This window comes from Galeopterus variegatus, unplaced genomic scaffold, assembly GCF_000696425.1.
Source record: "Galeopterus variegatus unplaced genomic scaffold, G_variegatus-3.0.2 Scaffold19754, whole genome shotgun sequence".
Lineage (NCBI taxonomy): Eukaryota > Metazoa > Chordata > Mammalia > Dermoptera > Cynocephalidae > Galeopterus > Galeopterus variegatus.
This window is the reverse complement of record NW_007745865.1, coordinates 1-14,244: the sequence shown is the minus strand read 5'-3', so window position 1 is coordinate 14,244 and position 14,244 is coordinate 1. Positions and strand designations below refer to the sequence as shown.

The window sequence follows — 14,244 nt, the reverse complement described above, 5'->3', positions numbered from 1 at the left end:
CACTTCCAGAGGCCTCTACAAGTGATAGTTAAACGCTGTTGTCTAGTGGTTTACATGTTTAGAATAACATCAAAGGAAGATTCCAGAAAAATGCAGAACTTTGCATGTGCCTAAAGGAATCTGGATCCATTCTACAGTACAGTCAGGGGTGAATATTGGCGTAATACTGTATTAAGTCATAGAGACAGTAAATAGGTAATGTTGCTTAAGGTTTATAATGTGAAATAGCACCAAAAAAAACAAAACAAAAACTTCCAAATGGTTTGGGATCTACAGAGACTACGTGGTAACCAAACAGACCACGTTTAATAACACACTCTTGGATTTCTGCCCCACTCTCTGCTTTCTTCTTTCATCATTTTAGAAACCATTTCTGTCTCTATTTCCCACCTATGATGAAAGATATTAAAACTATTTCCTTTTCACGTTTCTATCCCAGTCTAACTGGAGATTTAAAACTCCTCTGAAACAGTCATAGTAATAAGGAAACTCGCACTGTCCTTCCTAAACATGCCCCCACCCTTACCTGGATTCTCTTTAGTATTTTCTTCCCTTTTTCTCTTTTTGGTGTTATTATACGACACTTAGATTACTTCACTTGGTTGTGGATTTATTAGTACTAGAAATACAGTGACCCGTTGGAATTATCTCAGAGAATAAGCTCAGAAATGATTTATGGAGAAAGATTAAAGGAGTTATTTATAGCTTGACCAAACAATGACTAAGAGAGCTGACTGTGAACATTCAAGGGACATCAGCACCGAAGGAGGGGGAGAACTGGTTAAGGATCTTTTCACTTGAGCAGGAGGAAGAAAGTCATAGAACAGTAGAAATGAAATTAACAAAGAGAATGGTGTCAACTGGGAATATGTGAAATGATTTATGGATAGCAAGGGACTCCCTAAAAAAAAGGAAAGGAAAAAACCATGGGATTTCTGTCACTTCTGTTTTTAAAAACAGGAAGTGATTGAGACTAAAATCATCCAGGTAAGAACCAAGGAGGAGCATAGGTCCTGTTTCTACCAGTCATTCCTCACATTTTAATTGTTAGATTAGGCACAGGAGAGGCATAAACGGTGTAATGAAGGGATAATTATTATAAAAAAAAATACTTTTAATCAGAATGTCCTTGACATTTTCAGACAAGAATGTTCAGTTCCCGCCCTCGTGGAAAAATGCACAGCCACGGTGCAGCTCTAATGAAAAGATTAATGTTTATTAACTTGTTCTCTGGAACCAGCAGGTTCTCAGGTCAAGATGCTATTATTTTCCTGGTATTATTTTTCAATATCGTATATCAGGTGGATTTGGAAAGGCTCATGGATCTTGTAAGATGAAAGTTCACAGTTTATTCTGAAAGCTTAAAAGCAAAGATTTATAAAATCTTCTGGTTTGAACTTATTCATAGTGACTTAAGTTTCTTGTTTTTATGGAGATTTGTTTTTGTTGATAATCAATTTCTGTCTGAGTTCCAGAAATGCAAAGATACTGTAGCAAAAGAGGTGGCAGCTGACAAAATTGCTGTCTTTGACCTTCTGATGCAAGTTTAGTGACTAATCTGGAAAATAATGAACTGCAATTAACGAAATCTGTACTCATATTCAAGTGTGTTTCTCAGACAGCACATAAAATAATTGAAAGAACTTCCTGCTCTCTAATTAGTTAGATTGAATTAATTTGGCATAATGGCTTTTTTCATGTATCTAGAAGTTTGTGTTCAGATGAAGCTATTTATGTACTTCAAAGTTAGGAATTCCAAATGGTGTCTTTGATTAATCTGGGGAATTAAAGAGTTAATGGTCAGATTTAATTTCCACCATCAAGAGCACAGTCACATTGTTATCCTGTCTTTATTTTAGTGTCTGCGCCTTTTGGTTAGAGCTGCCTCACTCACTGCAGGGATATTTTTCTCCTGTTTCAACACAACTTCAAGTGTGGTAGGTCGATAAAGCCTTGAGTAGAGAGGGCCGTGTCCTGCATGTCTCTGGTGCTCACTGAAAAGATGCTTGTGTTATTATCCATCTTTCCTTACTGTGACTCTTCCACGTATGAAATAGGGGAAACACGCACAAGTTCTAGTCCTTGCCTTATGCACAGGGGGATGCTGTTTTAGACCAGTCGTGCTCGGACTTCCTTGATGAGATGGACTACATAAACGCACGTCCTTGTGTCTCGAATAAGGGTTTATCCTTTTCCTTATTTTAGTTAGCTAAAATAAGAAAACAGATCTATACCTTGTTTTTCAGCCCTCAGTTTTTCTTTAACCCTTCTGGCTCTTTAAAAAAATAACAGATATGAGGGCTGGCCTGTGGCTCACTTGGGAGAGTGTGGTGCTGATAACACAAAGGCCACAGGTTCAGATCCCTATATAGGGATGGCCAGTGAGCTCACATGAGAGAGTGTGGTGCTGACAACACCAAGTCAAGGGTTAGGATCCCTTGACTTACCGGTCATCTTTTAAAAAATGGATATGAATGGATATGAACACTTTCCCCTGTGATTTAATACCGCCGTGATAGATGTGCATGGATATGGCATGCTGGAGTCAACACAGGCAGTTTGCCCAGGCCTTGTGGAGCAGACCTTTTTTTCTCTTAATTCAGGGCAACTGATTTGCTATAGTGATAAATTCTTAGGCACTCGTAGTACTGTTAGAAGACTCCTCTTGATTTTCATTTTCCAGAATCATAACATTTTGCTGTCTAGCTCTGCCTCAGAAATTTATAGGTAATATATTGACATGCTTAGAGATACTAAGCTGACAAAGTTGTCTTCAGAATCACATGTAGTAGCTGATCCTCTCCAGCAAATAAGAGAATTTCTGAGGCAGCAGAGGAGGCGATCAGAAGGCCTCTGCCAGTCATTCCTCAGGAATGGGCACCACGCGCTTTTGTGTGATTCTCTAGACCAGGGGTCTGGCAAACTTTTTTTGTAAAGGGCCAGATAGTAAATATTTTAGGTTTTGTGGGCCACGTGGTCTCTGTCACAACCATCCGTAGACAATATTAAACAAATGATTCTGCTTGTGTGCCAATAAAGCTTTTTTTATAACCTGAAATGTGAATTTCACATAATTTTCATGTCATGAAGTGTTCTTTTGATTTGTTTCAACCATTAAGAATGTAAACGTGGTCTCTGTCACAACCATCCGTAGACAATATTAAACAAATGATTCTGCTTGTGTGCCAAAAAAGCTTTTTTTATAACCTGAAATGTGAATTTCACATAATTTTCATGTCATGAAGTGTTCTTTTGATTTGTTTCAACCATTAAGAATGTAAGAATCATTTCTTAGCTCACAGGGCATAATAAGCAGGTGGCAGGCTGGATTTCGACCTTATTTTTAAGGTTTTTAGATTAACAAACATTTTATGATTTAAGTAAACATTCTTCATCCTTCATGGACACTTGAAAAACTAATAACCATCAGTTTAGATTAAGTGAATATTATATCCTTTAAAAATCTGTATAAATTTTTTCATGTAATATTTAAGTAAGTTTTAATAATTATCATGTAGAAGTTTAGAAGTGAAATAGCTTGATTCTAAAAGTTAAAAAACTATCTTTACTGGCAACTCCAGAAATATTAATATTTAAAATTTTGTGTATGTGATACTTAGAATAAGTTAGACTAACACGTATGTAATATAAAGAAATTAAAAGTCTGGATGGTGGTGTTCACTTTTATCCACTGATAAAATAATGTACTTATTGATAGGAGAAATGGGCCTTTCGGTTGTTTGGTGTAATTAAAATCCAGGAGGAGTTTCAGGGTTAGACCTGATGAGTGTAGGGACTGCTCTTGGAGTTGCTCCCACTGTATCCCCAGCTCTGGCTCAGTCCTTAGAATGTGGTAGGACCTGGTATACATGTTTGTGAATGAGTAAATTAATAAAATCTTCCATCCTTTGTTCAAAAGAAAGTAGAAATAATGTTGCATCTTGAATGGCTTTGGACTAATAATCACAAGTAGAAACTTTCGATTTCTAGATCAGATATAATTATTGATTGCTTAAAAATGTACTTATGATAAACAAACTTAGAAATATCTCGGAAGGCAGCACACACGGTTCCAGAGATGTGATAACGACGTTTGCACACGTGCCGAGCACCCACCCCGCTGCCCCAGCCCCGAGCAGCCTCTGCTTCATGCCAGAGCTCCAGGGCATCTGGGTGGTGCGTGTCAGCTGTGCTGACGCCAGCGGTTCTGTCCACCTGACAGTTATGTTTCTAATTTTAAGTGAGTAACCTGGCATTCTTACTAATACGTCAGTCCTCTGTGTAAACCTGATCACTTCTGGGGTTACATGTCTGGAAGGTGGCAATCCCGCCCACATGAATTCTCCAAGCCACGTCACCCAGGGAGGGGGACTGGTGGCACCAGCTAGCCCTCGCCAGAGGCGCTGTTACCCTGGTTGCCTTCACAGTATCCATGTGTCCAGCTTGGGAAGGGGACTTCAGGTTTCTGATCAATATCACAATCCTGTGAGATTTTTGTGAACACTTGAACACAAGCTTCAGATAGCTACACGTGTCTGATTTTTGTCCGTCATACGTTATTTTTGGCGGCTGGCTATACGGGTAGCAGGGGACCCGAACCCTTGACCTTGGTGTTGCAGGGAACCAGCTGAGCTGACCAGCCAGCCCATTGCTGTGTTACTTTTATCAGAACATTTTCGAAGAGTAGGGAGTACTTAGTTCTGCGCACTACCTCTGCTCTCTCTCGTTTCTTATGTTTTTTCCACTTTAGCATCAGGAAAACAAAAGGTTGGCTACTAGTTATTAGTAGCAAAAAGTAAATCTTATATCTCTTGATAAATATTAAAATGTATTTTTAAAATATTTTCTATACTTGAATTTAAATCATTGATTAGTGTCTAAAAAAACCCAAAGATGTAGAAGATTATATTAATTTAGGCACAATTAAAAAATGGCATTTAAGAACTTATCAAATTCAGGGTAAGGGGTGATTATTAGGAAAGGTTTATTTTCAAACAAGAAAAAATGCATCAGAAAATTCAATGTTAGGAAGTTTTAAAGTGATTATTTTTTCCCTTCAACTGATACCTCTTCTCCCCTTTACCAACCCCTATGCCCAAATTTCTTTTTAAAATTCTTTTTGAAAAGAATGTATGTTCTTTTCCAAATTCTGTATAACTGTATAGTTAGTCTCCTTTGTGTCTCCTATTAAGTAATTCATGTGTTTATTTGTTTATTAATTCAATATACATTAAGATACTGCTTTATGTGTGGAAATACGGAGGTGAATTCATGAGTCATGATCCCTGCCCTTCGTAGAGTTTGGAATTTGGAGATGCTCCTTTACAGCCACGTAGATAGGTGGACAGACCACTGCCACTGATCGTTGTGCATGTCTGGGGATGACTCCGGGGCGGGCAGATCTACCTTCAGCTTTAGGAAGATTGCATCAAGCCTGAGCTGAGACCCAGAAATGAGGAGGGATTCACCAGGGGGAACTGCATGTCCAGAGGGTTCTGAGGGATGCAGCGTGACAGCCAGGCAGGGAGCAGCCTCGTGGGGGACCGATATGTTGTGCCAGGGGGTTCCAAGGGGCGCAGTGTGACAGCCAGACCGAGGGCAGCCTTGTCGGGAGCTTGTGTGTCGTGCGAGGAGTTAAAACTTCATTCTTCTAGGCAGAGGGGTCTCTAAAATAGCTTTTATACCAAGTTAAGAAACTCTGAGCTGATATCCCCTGTATTCGTGTAGCATGTGACAGCCAGAGTTAAAAAGTGTTGAGATAGGATCTGAGAAGTGACCATCCCCCTTTCCCTGAAATATTTCTAAGCCGTCCTGTTGCCTGGAACCTAGTCACTTGTTAGGTTTCAGCAGTGCTCAGTAGACAGGATGACTGCAGGCTCAGCTGGCACTTGAGAACTTAGACCTTTCCCTCCTCTGTCACCAACTCATTTACCATTAGGTAAATGCTCTCTGAGCCTCGGAGTCTGTCGTGTGAAATGTAGATAATTGTTCTTACATTTGCTTGCCTCCTGGGACTACTTCTTCATATTTATAGCTGCAAAATACTTTGCAGTCATTTTTATTAATAGTTACCAGATGTGTCATAAGTATTAATGAACTTATGATCTGAAAGTTTTGAGCTCCTGAAACCAGAGGCAGCTGCCTGCACAGGGGATATGTAAAAGAGCTTGAAGATGCAAACAATACCAATTTGGAAACTTGAGCGGTTATGTGTGAAGGACAGACGGCACAGTGACAGTTTCAGTACACTTTGTAGGTGTATGTAGCACTCTTAAAAAGGTTGCTGAATTCATCATGGGCCAGTGCCAAATATAGAAGGCTCCGTCCCCCCACCCTGCATGCACACACGCACACGTGCACAGATACATGCATGCACACACGCACATGCATGCACACACACGTGCACACTCAGACACATGCGCACACTCAGACACGCACGCGCGCACTCAGACACACACAATGTAGCACTCTTAAAAAGGTTGCTGAATTCATCATGGGCCAGTGCCAAATATAGAAGGCTCTGTCCCCCCACCCTGCATGCACACACGCACACGTGCACAGATACATGCATGCACACATGCACATGCATGCACACACACGTGCACACTCAGACACATGCGCACACTCAGACACGCACGCGCGCACTCAGACACACACACGCGCACGCACTTTTTGCTTCCCCGCCCCACACCCGTCCTGTCTGGGTGTCGTCTTTGACTGTTCCCCAGTCTCTGCAGCCAGTTGTTTCAGCTGTTGACTGGTCTTCTTCATATCCCTGAACTTTGGTCTCTGTCTCCTCTTCCTCTCACCATCTATGTTCTGCTCTTATTAGCTCTACACCAAACCGTTGAATTAACTTCTTAGTTGATCTTGCTAAGTTTAGTATCCCCCCCCATCTAAGGATAATCATCAAAGTCATAGTTGTGGTCACAGCTTCATTCAGTAGCCTGGGAAAGCTCTTAGCTGCTTGAAGTTCAGCCATGAGCTCCCCAGGCCGCCTCCACATGGCCGTGACCTTTGTTCCCTCTGCCCAGTGCAGGTCAGTCCATGGGTCTCCCTTCCCCAAGATCTGGCAGAGTGAGCAGCTTTCCCAGGGTAGACAAGCGAATGCAGGGAACACTTTGGGCACGAAGGGGGCTCTACTGCAATCCTGCCTCGGTCATGCCACTCGAGGTGGCTGCAAAATAAAACCACCCTCATCTGGTATTCTAGACGTTCTGTTTGCGATCCCCTCCTCCTCTGAAGCCTCTCTGCTCTTGAAACTCCCCTTCTAGTATCCGTCACCTTCCTTCATGTTAGTCATCTGCTCACGGGTCCCTCACCCCTAGATTGTCACTGAGAGCCCAGCCCCTCCCTTCCTGCCCACGGCACTGGCTGCAGGGCCCTGTATGTGGTAAGACCTGATGAAATCTTTGATGCACTGAATTCATACATGGAGAGTCAGAACCAGTGTTGTGGTCAACCTGGTCCTGAAAAGCATTTCAGCAAATATTTACGAAGCATCTGCAGGAGTTTTCTAATCACAGAGTCATAAAGGAAAATGTGAATTGCTTCCATGTTCTACTTAGAAGGGCTAGAATTTTGTCATTTAGAAAAGGTTTTGTCCTAGGTGGTTACTGTTCCATTATTGGTGGAGTTTTTACATTTTTATGCTTTAAAGGGGTACGTTTCACCTTAATGGAAGTAATTATTCCACATTCTTGTCTATTTTTACTAAGATCTAACCGAAGAATGTAAGTATTGGAGTTTGTGCTTGAGAAACTTTTTTTCTGCCTTTACTGAGAAATACCTACATACTCTGAACACCTTCGCATTTGGGGGACTTTAGATGCTGTAGGGAAAAATAAAGATGCAGACAGCCGCCCCTGTACTCCAGGATGTGAGGTGGAGTGAGGACACATGCCTAAAGCCATGCATGACTTCCTGAGGGGCTGACAGTGGGGCCGATGTGGACGGCCAAGCTGTACCAGTGGTGAAGAGCCGCGTGTCGGGGCCGAGGTAGAGGCTGGAGGCCCTTGTCATGCACAGTGGCCTTGCTGCCACCAGGCCATCCTCTCCATTCTGCCGCGACAGCCGACATTTTGTCTGTCTGGAACACGCCTCTGATCCTGGATCTCCCTGGTCTCCAGCCAGAACCGTCCCCCCCCACCCCCCCTGTGTTTGCAGGGTAAAGCGTGTACCCTTCAGTGCATGCCCTTGGTCCTTACATCTTTTTAAGCCTTATCTTGTGGTTTCCTACTGAGTCACCTCTCCTCTGTGCCTTTTCTCAAATCCTACCACTGTTCCCTCACCTTCTAGCACTTTCCTTCCAAATGCAGTCCCATGGCACATGTGGCTGTAATGGTACCCATTGCCAAAATGAGTTTATTTTGTTCTTGTGACCTCAGGTTAATACCATACTAAGTGGGCCGTCTGGTTCCCCCTGGGCTCCTCTCCCTTTGGTTAAGGTGTGGGCTCCCCGACAGGAAGGGAGGCTCGGCTGGTCCAGCCTTGTGCCCACGGACTGTCTGGAAGGCCTTCACTGCATACTAGCCTCAGGTGTCCAGGTGCACACGGAACCAGAAGCAGCTGGGTTGCTTAGGGCCTGAGGGAGGGAAACTTACAGGTGGGGCAGCTCCGTCTGTAGGCAACTTAAATTACACAATAGAGTAGGGACCAGCTGTTCCCTGAGGATCCAGCAAGAAAAAGCAGCTCATCCTGGGCCTGTCCTGCCAGAGGTGAGCAGAGGGGACAGAGGCAGAGGTGGATGACTCCTGCTTCCTTCCAGAGATGGTCACATTTGCCATATCACTCAGCATCTTCAAAATGAATTTCTGATTCCTTCTCCTCCTCTGCTTCTCTGTTGCTTATCCAGGCTCTCATTTGGGGGATTTTTTTTTTTTTTAATGCCCTTTGAACCATGTGTCCATAAGCCATGAAGTCCTTTCTTGTGATGTTGCTTATGTCCTGTTTATTAGAGAGCTCCTGTCCCTCTTACGTGCTCTCTTGCTGGAATCTCCTTACTGGTTTGCCTGCTTGGACTTCTCTCCAATCAACTGAGTTCCTCTGCCAGGTTAGTCCTGCTAATCTGCCGCATCCTCCTTGCTCAGGACTTGGTGGTGCTCACCCCCTGGTTAGGCACCCAAAGCCTCCCATGTATCCCTGCCTGCTCTGTCTCTGCATAACCGCTGGCTTCCTTCCTTCTCACTTCCTGGGACCCCACGTTGCCATGAGTCCTCTTGGCCATCGAGGCTTGGTGTGGCTTCTACCCACTGCCTGAAGTCTTTCCGGATTGTTCCTGTCCCAGTCACTTCTCCACCTAGGGTCTTGTCATGTTGTCTGTACAGAACCACCCTGGTCAACGTGTGTGTCTATGATTGCAGAGAGGTGCGGGCCAGTGCTGAGCACACACGTGTACTGTTCAGTTCAGCATGAGTCTTGCTTCCCTGGTCAGGGATGAGCCCCTGGTGGGGTCCTCATTTCCTGTCTGGCATGGAGTCCCTGGTGCTTGGGTGCCTGATTGGCAGTGACGTGGTGTCAGAGTCGCAGAGAGTTGTAAACGTTCACCTTGGAGTCCTCCTGGCACTCTCCAGTCTGTCCCATAAGAAGCTTCTCCAGCTGATCCCTCTCCCGTGCCCAAGATCATAGTGCAGTCTGCCTTCCTGGATGCCTTGATGACCAGGATGCAAGAGGTGACTCCATCAGCCGCTGGCGCCTGCCCCACATACAGCGTGTCTGAAATTGTTTGGTCCATACCACAGTTTTTGTCTTAGCGTTCCTGTTTTGATAATTAACTGTAATATAGGTCACTGTCTTCTCCCTCTGTATTCTCCTTGTTATACACTTTTCTATTTTCAACTTGTTAATCATATGATTGCTAAACTTTTCGGTGCTTGCCTGCTAATAGAGTCTGCGGCTTTAATAGCCCACTGCTAGGCAAAGGAGATTTCTATAAACAGAACAATTTTCTTCTTCCAAGTGTCTGCTTAATTCTCAGTTTTACATTTCATCCTGATACATGATCTCAGCGTGAAAAGACTAATGCTAAGCTGGGGAGAAAATAGTCTCTTATGATCTCCTGCAGCTCAACAGCACTTCTGATCTCATGAGTAGCCAATCTTTTTTCTCCCACCGTGCTTCCAGTTCTCTTAGGAAATGCTCTCTCTTTGCAGATTTTATTTATTAAAACAACAGCAAAAAGGCCCCAGTAATTTGAAAGAAAAGTCAGACCTCCAAGAATTCGCTCATTTCTAAAAGGCCCTTTTACTCTGGTGTGTGCTTGGTGTTCACGCATTTGGCTGCAGATGGTCTCGTGGGGCCCCCTCTCCTGCTGATACCAGGCCAGGGGAAAGGAGGAGCAGGGCCTTGCCAGCAAGGGCAGCCACCCAGCCAGCCTTTGTGCTCTTTGTGCTGGCTTCCTCAAGTCTGGGCTTTCACAGAAGTCTCTGGAAATGTCTCGCTCCACAGTAAGGGTATAATCCAAAGGTGGCAGCTAGGTTTCAACTTGCATGTGGACTGCGGTCGCATGGCATTGCTCGGAGGCTGCAGTCAGGTGGCATCTGCCATCTGTGGTCTGTGTCACTGCACCTCTGACCCCCGATCCCTGCCTGTTCACTTACTGGGGCCCTGGGTAAGCCCTTTAACCTCTCTGAGCCATGCTAATGCTTCCTGCCCAGCCTCGCCAGTGATTCCTGTGGAATCCTCCGGGGTCATACCTGTCATCTAAGGCGGAGTCGCTGGAGTGCCACCTTGGGACCTGCCCCACCGCCCTGGGCAGCAAGAATGGCACCAGTCGCGACTGGGCCTCACCTGGTGGGGAGTATGGAACGGAAGCTGTTTCAGGACCTTGGATATTGTCCAGATTCTCGACTCGTAGTTTTGTTTGCGTATTCTTCCCTGCATGGCCAGAGATATTGGTACTAAAATAGAAGAGAATAAACAAAACATGTACCAGTTGCAGAAGAAGAGTGATTGAAGGATTGACTAATCTTTTAGAGTATTTATGCTGGTGGAGTTATTGATCTATTGGATTGAGTAAATTTTGCAGCCTAGAGGGTCCATCACAAAAATGGGCTGTTAATCTCAAGAGGTGCCGTTAATTTCATACCCTGAAAGTGCGCCTTGTGGGGAAAAGAGGGCCTCTGGAAACAGGAATATAAATGACAGTTCACGGGAAAATGCGTGATTTATCAAACTGTTGAGTTAAGCCAAGTAACTGTAAGAGACTTATAGATTGCAGCTGTTTCCCAGTTCAAATAAATCCTGTATTTCAAATGGAAAATGACCATTCCTGTAATATAAATAATTTTCCTGTAAATATTGGAAAACATATTTCTTTCTCTGAACGTCGCCCCTCTCTTCCCCACCCACCTTGCCCGCCCCCTGTTCCTGCTTTCTCCTCCCCATCACTGTGACCAGGGAAGGGTCACCTGCCGGCTTCTGCACATGGCTCATCTTATGAACCAGAGAACATCGTACATGCACCTCAGAAACACTAGGATTTGGACAAGCAGTGGCTGTCGCCATCACCATGAGGCATGGGCTTTGTGTGTGTGTCCCCTGCCCAGGTGACAGAAGGGGGAGAGGCCAGCCCAGCAGCTCCTCCTAGCTGGTCCCTAGGATCAGAGGCCCCCATTTTCTGACATGGGTCTGGCCTGCCACAGCAGCCAGAAGAACAGCCTTGTAGAGAAAGGGCCCCAGCCGCGGGGAGCCTCTGTCCCCCTCCATATCCCCTTGACTGCTAGCAGGGAGCCCCGGTCAGGTGGCAGGCCGTGGCTGCTCTTCCTGTGCTGAGCTGGTGACGCTGCTGCGGCACTTTCAGATGCTCTGATGACGTCATCATTTTGATTTTGCTGGAGACAGTGCTCTTCTGGCCTCTTTAGTGATTCTCTCCTTCTCTTTGTGAGGTTGGGGGTGGGCAGGGGATCTGTTTCCAGGGAAGCAGGGTGTCAGCCTGAGCACCGGGAGGCCGTGCTGGGGCAGTGAGGCTGTCGTGTGCATCTACTGGCTGCTGTCCCATGTCGTGCCATGCAGTCCCTGCGGGGCAGGTGTTTCATGAGGAAGATGGAGAGATGGCAGGGCAGGGCCGTGGCACACAACAGGGGCATGTGGCTGGAGCTGATCTGTCCGCCTGCAGAGGCAGGCCCTTTCCCCATCAGAGCTGAGGTGTCCCACATGGCCCTGACCCTGCTGCTAAGCCGTGTACCTCCCTTTCCACAGGCCCAGCGAGAGGGCGTGGGCCCCGGCCCTGCTATGCTGGTGCGCCCGATGGCCCCCACCATCAAGATCTGCGACCCCCCAGCCAAGGCGCCTTCCCCACCGCCCATCGTCGCTGTCACCCCAGCCTCGGAAGGGCAGGACGGGCCCCCTAGCCCGCTGAGTGAAGCCTCCAGTGGGTACTTTTCCCACAGTGTCTCCACTGCGACCCTGTCTGATGCGTTGGTCCCCAGCCTGGATGCCATGGCCCCGGCTGGCAGCCAGAATCCTGGCTCACCCCCTGCACCCCTCTGCCAGGCTGCCCTGGAGGCTGAGTCCCTGTTTCCACCTGTGGCTTCCTGTGCCCAGCTGCAGGGTCCCAGCAGCCACCTGTCACCACCAGTTCCCACAGAGCCAGCTGCTCAGCCTCCCATGCCTGCCCCCCAGCTGGAGGCCCCCATCCAGCATCCCAGGGGTGAAGCTCTCCTGGTCCCCAGGCAGCTGGGAAGACCCCTGGCCCAGGCAAACGCAGCCCCCAGCTCAGATCTGCCCCCGGACCTCCAGTGCCAGGCACCTGCTCCCACCTCCCCGTTCAGGATCCGCAAGGTGCGGACGTCAGAGCTGAAGTCATTCACCCGCATGCTGGGCGGGGGCTCCGGCTGCTCCCCTGGTGCCCAGGGTGAGCCACTGGCCTCAGGAGGGCTGGATGACAGGATCCGCAAGGTGCGGACGTCAGAGCTGAAGTCATTCACCCGCATGCTGGGCGGGGGCTCTGGCTGCTCCCCTGGTGCCCAGGGTGAGCCACTGGCCTCAGGAGGGCTGGATGATGGCCACCTGAGGGCACCTGCCTGTCCCTGGCTGCAGACCCTGTGCCTCCTTTGTCTCCAGCCCGTGAGCTTCACTGTGAAGTCACTCACTGCCTTTAGAAATAATTTGGCAGACAATAGCTTGAATTAGAAGTGGTTCAGATTAATGCAGTGCAGGCTGGAAAATGTTTAAAAATGCATTTCTGCTGAAATGCAAAGGGGAATTTGGAAAGAAGTTTATTTCTGCATTTGAGCTCACCAATTAAAGGGGGGTTAGCAAATAATTTTAATTCATACAGCAAATAATAATTGAGCACCTCCTATTCTAGATTCCAGATTCTGAGGATACCTCAGTGAGCAAAACAGAGTCCCTGATCTAACTGGACTTTTATTTTGGAGGGGAGATGAACAAATAAATAGAATTTTGATAGTAGTAAATGGCATGAAGAAAATAAAATGGGCTAAGGGGATAGAGGATGTTGCATATAGGGTGTGTCCTAGCTGGTATTAAGGGAAGCGAGGGCACGAGCAATGTGAGGGGAGGGCCTGGGGCAGGTGCAGCCCAGGGGTCCTGCCTGCTGGAGGCAGAGCCGAGCCACCTGCCCATGAGGAACACGAGCTGCATGGTGGCCAGATCACAGAGGGTTTTGTGGCCCTGTTAGGGAACAAAGGATGACTCGAAACGAGTAGAAGATTTAAAAAGATCACTGTTGTGGAGATTGGACTTGAGGTAGTGTGGAAACAGGAAGGCCACCCGGGAGGCTGGTGCAGACGTCCAGGCCAGGGGTGTCCGGCTCAGAGATGGTGGCTCAGCCTGGGGACAGCCGTGGAGACGGTGACAACTGGTCAGTCAGGGAGAGAGGGACTGGAAGGGTGGGGCGCTGCTGTGGACACACAGTTGGGGCTGGAACATGGCTGAGGGGCCTCAGGGCCCAGGATACGGTGCTGGTGTGTCCGGGTGAGGGATGGCAGTGTCCAGGAGGAGAGAGGTCATCCTTGGGGGCGTGACCATGCCAGTCCAAGTGCGGCTGGCGAGGCGGGGCCAGAAGATTCCTGATGACTTCTGCTCTGGGCGTCCCTCCCCATTCCCCCCCACCCCCCACTCTCCCGGGGCTCTGTTTCGTCCCCTTCTGCAAACATTTCTTGTTTACACGGGAAAGCCATCTTCACCCTGTCTGAACACATCCAGAATGGCATGGGAGTGGCTGTCATTTGGGTTTCCCTTGAACTGATTTAGGAACAAGAGTCACTCTACTGCTGCCGT

General features: G+C 47.0%; 1 protein-coding gene across 1 annotated transcript; it reads left to right on the top strand.

Moving 5' to 3' along the window:
• Positions 1-12,084: 12,084 nt before the first annotated feature.
• Positions 12,085-12,970, top strand: LOC103583114 (kinesin-like protein KIF13B; the record flags this gene model as incomplete). The annotated part of the gene is made up of 1 exon (XM_008564526.1): positions 12,085-12,970. A coding segment is annotated over exon 1 (886 nt), but the record flags the coding sequence as incomplete, so codon positions are not given.
• Between the last annotated feature and the right edge of the window lie 1,274 nt (positions 12,971-14,244).